General features: G+C 42.5%; 1 protein-coding gene across 1 annotated transcript; it reads left to right on the forward strand.

Moving 5' to 3' along the window:
- Positions 1–278: 278 nt before the first annotated feature.
- Positions 279–1256, forward strand: LOC111153090 (forkhead box B1). The gene has a single exon (XM_022511886.1). The coding sequence runs from the start codon at positions 279–281 to the stop codon at positions 1254–1256; it is 978 nt and encodes a 325-aa protein (XP_022367594.1).
- The last annotated feature ends 8193 nt before the right edge of the window (positions 1257–9449 follow it).

Genomic DNA, 9449 nt, shown 5'->3' on the forward strand with positions numbered 1-9449 from the left:
TGCTTCCCTCGCGCAGCTCATCGGCTTCCCCTCCCGCGCCCCCTGGCCTCACCCCACTCTGCGCTCAAAGTTGCCAGGCGAAGAGTGCGGGCTCGGGCTGATCCGGCGCCGCAGCACCTACCCACCACGTCTGGTCTGTACTCGGCCTGGCTGGCTGACCTCGCGGTGTCTGTCTGTGCATCCATGCTCCCCGCCCCCCCCATTATCTTCTCCCCTGTCCAGATCCAAGCAGCCGCCGGCCCGCGCGGACCCGGAGCAAGAAGGGGGCAAACAAGAAGATGCCTCGGCCCGGCCGCAACACGTACAGCGACCAAAAGCCGCCCTACTCCTACATCTCGCTGACCGCCATGGCCATCCAGAGTTCTCCAGAGAAGATGCTGCCGTTGAGCGAGATCTACAAGTTCATCATGGACCGCTTCCCCTACTACCGGGAGAACACGCAGCGCTGGCAGAACAGCCTGCGCCACAACCTCTCCTTCAACGACTGCTTCATCAAGATCCCGCGGCGGCCAGACCAGCCGGGCAAGGGCAGCTTCTGGGCACTGCACCCCAGCTGCGGGGACATGTTCGAGAACGGCAGCTTCCTGAGGCGCCGCAAGCGCTTCAAGGTGCTCAAGTCCGACCACCTGGCTCCCAGCAAGCCCGCCGACGCCGCGCAGTATCTGCAGCAGCAGGCCAAGCTGCGCCTCAGCGCGCTTGCGGCCTCCGGCACGCACCTGCCACAGATGCCCGCCGCCGCCTACAACCTGGGCGGCGTGGCACAGCCCTCGGGCTTCAAGCACCCCTTCGCCATCGAGAATATAATCGCTCGCGAGTACAAGATGCCTGGGGGTCTGGCCTTCTCCGCCATGCAGCCGGTGCCCGCCGCCTACCCGCTCCCCAACCAATTGACTACCATGAGCAGCTCGCTGGGCACTGGCTGGCCACACGTGTACGGTTCCGCAGGCATGATCGATTCAGCCACCCCCATCTCCATGGCTAGTGGCGATTACAGCGCCTACGGCGTGCCACTGAAGCCGCTGTGCCATGCAGCAGGCCAGACGCTGCCCGCAATCCCGGTGCCAATCAAGCCTACACCGGCCGCAGTGCCCGCGCTGCCCGCGTTGCCCGCGCCCATCCCCACTTTGCTCTCGAACTCGCCGCCCTCGCTCAGCCCCACGTCCTCGCAAACAGCCACCAGCCAAAGCAGCCCCGCCACTCCCAGTGAAACGCTCACCAGCCCGGCCTCTGCCTTGCATTCGGTGGCGGTGCACTGACCCGCAACAGCCGGAGCCCCCTCTTGTCCCCCTCCCGCCAGCTTATTCGCCTTCCCAGCCTCCCAGCCCTGCCCTCCTCCGCCTAGGACCGCCACCCTAACTTGTCCATTTCACCTTCGGCCAACCCTCTCCCCACCAGGAGAACTTTGTTTTGGACCCAGGAACTTGCAGATGGCCTGGAGGCGCATGGGAGCTGTCCTCGCCTCCACAAGAGGGGAAGGCAGGGGGCACCTGAGCCAAGCCCTCCGATTCCCGGCTCCCCCCGCCCCCCGCCCAAACCCTCTCCCATTTAGGAGGCAGGGGAGATCCTGCCTCCCGCCTTTGCCAAGAGGAGCACGTCTTCCCTCGGCCTGGACCGGCGGGGCTCTGGACTCCGCGCAGTTAGTTCCAAGACAAGAGAAACCGCCTCAGAGGTTTCCTGGAACAGATCTCCCCTTAGGGCTGCAGCCGCACAGCGGAGGGCCGGATCTCGTTTACGTCTTGGAAATCTGCCGGGCAAAGGGACCACTAATCTTCCTACCCCACTCGCCTCCGCCCATCGGGCCAGGGCTGGGCGGACCACAGCTTCCCGGAGTAGCGGCCCAGCCTCCCAGCTTCTGCGGAGTTGTTTTGTTTTGTTTTTTGTTTCCTGCCAGAGGCTCCAGGCACTGGGAGTTAGGGGAGAGGCTGCCAAACTGAGAAGGGGACGCTAGTCCTCAACACGAGCAAAACAAAACTAAAAGTAACCTTGTAGTATTGTTTACAAAGGCGCCCGGTAAAATGTAAACAGTGAACTTGAATCTGTATTGCTTAGCGGGCGAGCGGGCAAAGCCCACTTTACAAGTACCTGTTGTAATGTGAATGTTTACTCTTCATTTCTGACCAGGTTTAGGGGAGGGAATGGGGGATGGAAAGTTAATTGGGATGTTAACTTTCCGATTACTTAGAGACCTTTTAGCTATTTATTTTATTGTTGGAAGGAAAAAAAAAGAAGAAAATGAAATAAGCCCAAAGTAAGAAAGCATCAAGGGCAACCCTAGAAGAACTTAGATAGCTGACTGGTAACATGAAGGAGATGTCACCGGATAGGTCTCCCATGGACAAGTCTTTCTGTTTGCTACAAGAACTTTCCCAAGAAGCTAAAGGGCTGCAAAGAGATGTAAATGCTTGTGAATAGGAATGATTATACACTGTGTAAAATGCACTTTTGTTTGCTATATTCCTTTAGAATCTTAGGTAATTTGCTGGAAACGAACTGTTGTTCTGGTGTGACCTGCTTAAGTTAAAAAAAAAAAGTTGTAGTGTCATCAGGGCTGTAAAATTTTTGCCTTTCATTTTTCTCCTTCCCTGTTCAGAATTAGCATGGCATTTTAAATATTGATGTTCTTGTTCCCAGCATGCCTGTTTTAAGACAAAGAATTTTAAAAAGGTGTCTACATTAAATTATGAATCTAGTCCAAATAATATTTTCTCATTAAAATATGTAAATCCAAATTTTAGTTTTGTGTGTTTTTGAAGAGTTGCTGCAAAATAACTTTACAAAAGATAGATGTAGTGCTTCTCTAAGCATGCTTTTGATAATACATTGTCTGAATAGTTTGTCTCTTTCATATCTTATTTTTTAAAATAGTCAATCTCCCCCACTTGCAGGTTGGGGAGAAATGATTCAAATGGATTCCTGAAGCCGAGGGAAAGAGGGAAGTATTTCTAGAATAGATCAGGTACAAAGGCGTAGTGCTGAAAAACTCGTTAAAAAATGCAATACTTCATACATTTATCTATCTTAAAATTTACATTTTACAAAGTATACTGAATATAAGGCTTAAGTAGAAATCAGGTAGAGGCTACATGGAGATACAGCATGTAAAGCAGACCTGTTTACTCAGTGCTCGTACTCTGATGCATTAGAGTATTCATTTCTGTGCTCCTTAAATTATTTCAGTTGTAGAAATTTTCTTTTTCAGAAGTTACCTAGAAGTTCACCTTGCATGATCAAGAAACCTGTTCACTTTGATTAGAACAGATTTCTTTTCACTCATTCATATGGGAAAATAATGCTCAATGCATTTATTTTAAGGAAGTGAATGAAGTTAATTTAAATGCTTAACTGAAAGTATTTGCTTTTCTTCAGAGTTTTGCCGAGAATTACAATTTGCCCAGAATTTATGGCTCAAGGCCAACTGAAACTTTACTGAAGGGGGTCACAATATTTCCAGAGCGAGGTGTGTATTCAACTAATGAAGTTACAAGACAAAGAAAAACTTAAATGGTGATTAACACTTTACTGTGTAATGTGATTAAACAAAGACCTTTGTGCAGTACAGAGAAACCCACACAAAAATCATGATCACTATACTCCATAAGGAGAATCCTTAGCACCTGCGACCCTTACATATTTAGAGGGTTATCTGAAAAAAAAATTAGGATTAATGCAAAGGGTAATTAATCCTGTTGTGACCATTTTTAAAAAGGAAGGATCCCACACACAGCCAAAAAAAAAAAAAAGGTGGAAAATAAATGAATCATTGGACTGATTAAAATGCATGAAGCTACTAAAGCTCGTCAGACAGGGGACAACTAAACTCATTCATCAAGCCCAATTCACAATTATATCAACAAGATCAGCAAAAGAAAGCCTGGAAAACTTACCCACCCCAGGCTAGGAAACTCTTGAAACTTTGTTCTCAACAAGAAATCATCTACATATAAAAAAATTAAATACATTGTCATCATTTCCTGAAAAATAAAATTAAGGTCATTTCTGGAATATTCTAATTTCATTGAATTTACTAACACTGATTTCAAACTGGGAATGAAGGGCTAATGTGGGCCTTAAACATTTTATAAATTATCAGCTTAGATAATCAGGTAAAATATTTGTCCTATAATAGGCAGTAGAATATATATGTATAAATGCACAATACATACATGTAATAAATGGGGGTAAGATGCAGATGCTATTTCTGATTTTTAGCAATGGAGTGATTTCAACTCACTATCTGAAAATGGTCTTTTCAGCTAGTAAGCTCGTCATGGTGTATTGCAAAGAATGAAAAACTTGGGCATTGTGAGCCCTCCTTTCACAACTGCAGACATCTTTTCTCAGACAAAGTTGAATGAGTAAAGTAAAAAATCCACTGATAATATTTTCACCTTGATCAGAAATTCAAAGGCAGTCCAAAGAACACGTCTCCACCGTGCTCCATCCTCAGCTTTGAGACTTACGCCCTGTTTAGGTGAAGTGCCCCCACAAACAAGGAAGTTTATAACTATAATACCTTCAATGACTCTCTTTGTCATGTTAAATCTTTTCACCTGGCTCAAGTCCAAAGTCAATACACACAGCTTTAAAATAAAACTGGAAGAGACAACACCATGCAGTGAGGTGTACGTTTAGGGATCTTATCCAGAAGATCGAGTTACAACTTGTATTTTCTATTTTGCAAATTTGGGCCTTTTTAAAATTTAGGTTTTTGATTTGGAAACTTGGCTGTCCTGTTACTTTTGGTTTTTAACATGATTCTGTACTCAACTGTGTTTTTAAAATGGCCTTTTCTGTGATTGGGGGAAATGCTTACACAATGGATGAATTTTGTTCACTTTCTCAAGAGAGAAGCTGCAGAAATTCTCACTGCTCCTGTTGCCTGAGTTGGGGATTTTGAGAAGCCTGAAGACTAGCAGGAGCAGTGCTGGTAAATGATCATTAGAATGGCTTAAATATTATAGCAGTATGTTTAATTCCTTTAATAGATGAGACGATTGTCTTGGAAGCATAAATCTGGCCAGGTGCTCCCTTGAGTGGGGTGAAGTGTTGAGGAGCGGGTGGGAAAAAGAAGCCAATGGAGTGTCGCAAAGAGAGGGTTTTGCATTAGTGTATGCGAGGTTGGGGTGGAGGCATGGTTTATACATTTACCAATGAAAACTCCCCTTTTAAAAGGTATCCATTTAAGAAATTAAAAGAATCAGGATCTCCTCTCAAATTCTTAATATAAATGTCAATTAATTTTTTTCCCCTGAAGCCACATATACACAGAGACACCCAAACAAAAACAAAACAAAAACAACCCAACCCACCGGCTGTGAAGCCTCAAAGGGGATGCATTTGTTTCGTTTAAACTAACAACAAATTATCTAATTAATATGTTTCAATTACAGCATGAAAGGCACAGCCCCTGGACCGCCCGCCGTGGGGGCACAATAGCCCCAGAGCCCACTCTAGGAATTTACAATAACTTCACATCTGTTTCTTTATTTTCCACTTTTTGAGGCTAAAACTCCTCTCAAGATCACTTCAAACCACAGCCTGAGTTATGAAATATGTCCCAGTGTTAAAGGGGGATGAAACGTTGCCCACGGACGCTTCATTTGCAAGCAAAAAAGTGAAAGCCCATTGAAGAGCATTAAACAAATATATTAGAATTCTGTCACTTTATGCAATTGAGTAGATCAAATGAAGGGTCCCGGCCACTTCATTCACTCTCATTCACTCGAATAGAAAATGCAAAGAATAGCAACCCGAGACTGGGCCACCGATGTAGATTTAGCTCCTTTTTACTGGGAGACAAAAAGACTGAATTTTCACAAACACATTGCTGACTCGGGGACTAGGAAACCGGCACTGGAACCCCTTTGGAATTTAAATTCATTTTATCTTCCTCTCTCTTTGCGGGGATCTGTTTGCACTACAGTGCAAGATGCAGCAGGCATCCTCAGGCTTCTGAAAAAGTGGGGGAGGAGAAGAAAGTGAGTGGGGGTGGTGATGTGGGCCTCAGGATTCCCAAGAAGCTCTTTGGTGGGCAACTCACACTCAGATCTGAGATAACTCTTTAAATAAATCTTTATTTACATCAGTGTACGCATCATTATATCACATGCATCTCCAAGTCTCTTACCTCCTTGCTTGGCATAGATTACATAAAACAGCTTGTTTTCAAAGACCTGAATTGCATCTGGGTCAATTGTTTTCTTCCTTCAACTAATATCAGGTCAGTGATGTCACAACAAATTTGAAAGCTGAGCTGTCAACCTCACCTGGTCAATTCTCTGTCTCTGTTTCTCTCTCTCTTCTCTTTCTCTCTCTTCTTCCCGCACCCTCCTACACATCCCACTTTCTGATAACCCCTCTATCTGAGCACCATGATGGTAAACTTGTGTAAAAATCAGGAGAGGAGATATTCTTTGGTTAGAATTTCCAAGTCAGAATCCTCCTACATTTTCCTTTCCCATTCTCAGGGGGAAACAAAAAACAAAACCCCAAGCCACATGTGTCAGTGGGTAATTAAGATAATCTTGTGCCAATACTTCTATCCTGTGTCTTCTATGGCTGACATATTTGTTTTGGTGAACTTTATAGACTTTTAATTGTCTAAAGAAAGCTTACAGTGACTCTTAAGAGCTGCTTCTAGAGGCAAAGCAGGGCACAATAAAGAAGCAGACTTTTCAGCTTTCAATGTGTGATTACAGAGGAATGAACCAGTTTTTCTCAAATTTGAAGTCTAAATGAGATCTGATCTGAAGGAGAAAGTATTCGGAGGGTTTTCTACTGCATTCCAAAATTTTGCCGGGTACTCATCCCAGGTACATCAAAACCTTGAACATTTTTCAGTTTAGTTTCAAGACCTATAAGGTCATATTTAAGATTCTTCATTTAATTTGTGGCATTTGTATCTGGAACTAGGGATGGGAGGTGGCTCAGACCTACAGATACAAAAGATACTGAAGAAATAGTTGGCTGTTTTATAATCATAAGCTAACAAACTCACTGGAACTAATAATAAAGTAATCAGAAATTATCAATGAAAAATTGTAGCTGGCTACATAAAACCTTCCTTGGAAGATGTTCCTTGTGGAAATTTTCAAGAATATATGGATAAAGGGTTCTTTTTTGCAGGCAGCCTCTTTTTGCCTGTGTCTGCAAATAACCGATGTCAAATCAGTTGCAAGCTTTTGAAGGGACAAACTGGGAGCATTAATTAGAGCAGATTAAGCTCACAGATAAAAAGCATTCTTTAAGTATCTGTTGTTTAGAGGCACTGTGATTCTGATTCATGCTTTGCAGTCTGTATATTTTTATTTACTCACTTAATTTCTTCCCCAGAGTGTTCCCTGTTGAGTGGATTTACTAAGGTATACAATAAAGAGTTGTTGGTTTGCAGAAATAAATGTTTCCAAACTCTGCTTTTGCTATAGATTTCTCTCCCCTCCTTCCTGAAATACAATGTATTGGTCTGATGATTCCAGCACACAGCAACATATAGAGAAACTGTTCAATAAAGGATCTGAATTTTGTGCCACTTAGAGGAAGCTTAGTATTTATTAAGTAGTGTCTAGAGTGTTTTGCATTAATTAGAGCAGCTCCTTGGAGAGACATTACAGCCAAGAATGGTTTCACACAACAGGAAAACTCCGAGCATCTGAACTCCCCCACTAGACCTGCTACAGTGAAACACAGAGCAGCAAATGTCTGGCTCACTTGGAAATACCAATATATACATTATTTATTTACATACATTTGATAGACTAAAGGCCTATAGCTAAAACAAAAAAAAAGATCATTGGAAAGTTCCCCATCACCCTGGGTACCATGATATTTAGGTCAACTACAAAAACAACAACAGCAAACGTGACATAATGGTCTGTCTCAAGATACCTAGCATGATTTCATATTGGAGAAAAACTGATGAATGACTACCCAACCCTCTCATGTTCAATGGATTAGTAAGACAGAATCAAATATTTCTGTGGCTGCCTGGAAGATACAGTTCTCATCCTTGCGGTGAGTGTTGGTAGATAGGGAGCGGGCAGTTAGAACAGGCAAGGATGAAATTTTGACTATCAGATTAGTACAGATCATGTATATGCAATGATTTCTGTCCCCACCACAGAACAATTAACTGAATAAATGGGAGTTCTGAAAAGAGTCCTGTTAGTTTAACTTGGGTAAAAACCCTATGCCTTTATTCCAGGTGTCAGTAAATGAGAGCATTGACTATAGGCTTCAGCTGTGATACTCAGGTTGTACAATTAAAATATATGAAATGCATTTAAATTTACTTGTGGCTTTAATAAAAGAACCTCTTCCACAAAACAAGAAAATGAAAATGATTAACTTTGACACAGAAATATAAACAGCAATTTGATTAATTATATTGCTAATTATTCTTTGCTGTGTAGCCAAACATTATCCAATCCTTAAAATGACAGATGCTGAATAAATCATATAAAATAATTACTTGGAATTTCACTACAATGAGAAATGATGGAGCTTATGGAGAGATTTATATTGATTCCTAAATATATAACTGGTTTTGTTCTAATCTATTCCATTTAGAAACCTAGCCTTCACTGTAAAAATACTACAACCATATTAATGTTTTTTCTGTATTTTTCCTATGCTATTTTAAAATAATCCATTTCTCCTTTTAGTATTTTCCATAATTATAATCAGTATACTAATTTGTATTACTTGCTTCTCCCCACCACTGTATCATAAGCATTTACCATGTTTTCATAGCACAGTTTTCATAAACGTTTATTTTAATATTTGTATAGCATACCAATTGAGTGGAATACTAACTGCCTAATTGGGGCATTTTGAATGTTTTTAGGTTTTGTTTGTTTTTGCTAATATAAAAATTGTTGTGGTGAACATCTTTCATACCTAACTAAACACTGTTTCCAAGAATGTAAAATGCATCAGTACTACTATATAGAATTCCCAAACAGCTCCCTACAAATCAATAATATAATTTAGGGGTGCCTGCGTGGCTCAGTGGGTTAAAGCCTCTGCCTTCAGCTTAGGTCATGATCTCGGAGTCCTGGAATCCAGGCCCACATGGACTCTCTGCTCAGCAGGGAGCCTACTTCCCCCTCTCTCTCTCTGCCTGCTTCTCTGACTACTTGTGATCTCTCTCTGTCAAATAAATAAATAAAATCTTTAAAAAAATATATATATATATATATATACACACACACACATACATATATATAAAATTTAACTTAGGATTTCAGCTTTGTTATTTGCCCACTGCTATTTGTCCTCTGTCTGGGAGCCAGAGCAATACTGCCTCAACTTAGACTCAAAAGACACTGATTCTTAAGAGTTGGAAGGTCCTGAGAAATTCTAGGTAAACTAGTTCCTTTGTTTCACTCATTTGGTGAATCCCACTGATACATTCCTTTACCTACATCCAAACACTTTAACAGCACCAAAGT

This window comes from Enhydra lutris, unplaced genomic scaffold, assembly GCF_002288905.1.
Source record: "Enhydra lutris kenyoni isolate GAN:26980312 unplaced genomic scaffold, ASM228890v2 scaffoldscaffold31, whole genome shotgun sequence".
NCBI classification, from domain to species: Eukaryota; Metazoa; Chordata; class Mammalia; order Carnivora; family Mustelidae; genus Enhydra; species Enhydra lutris.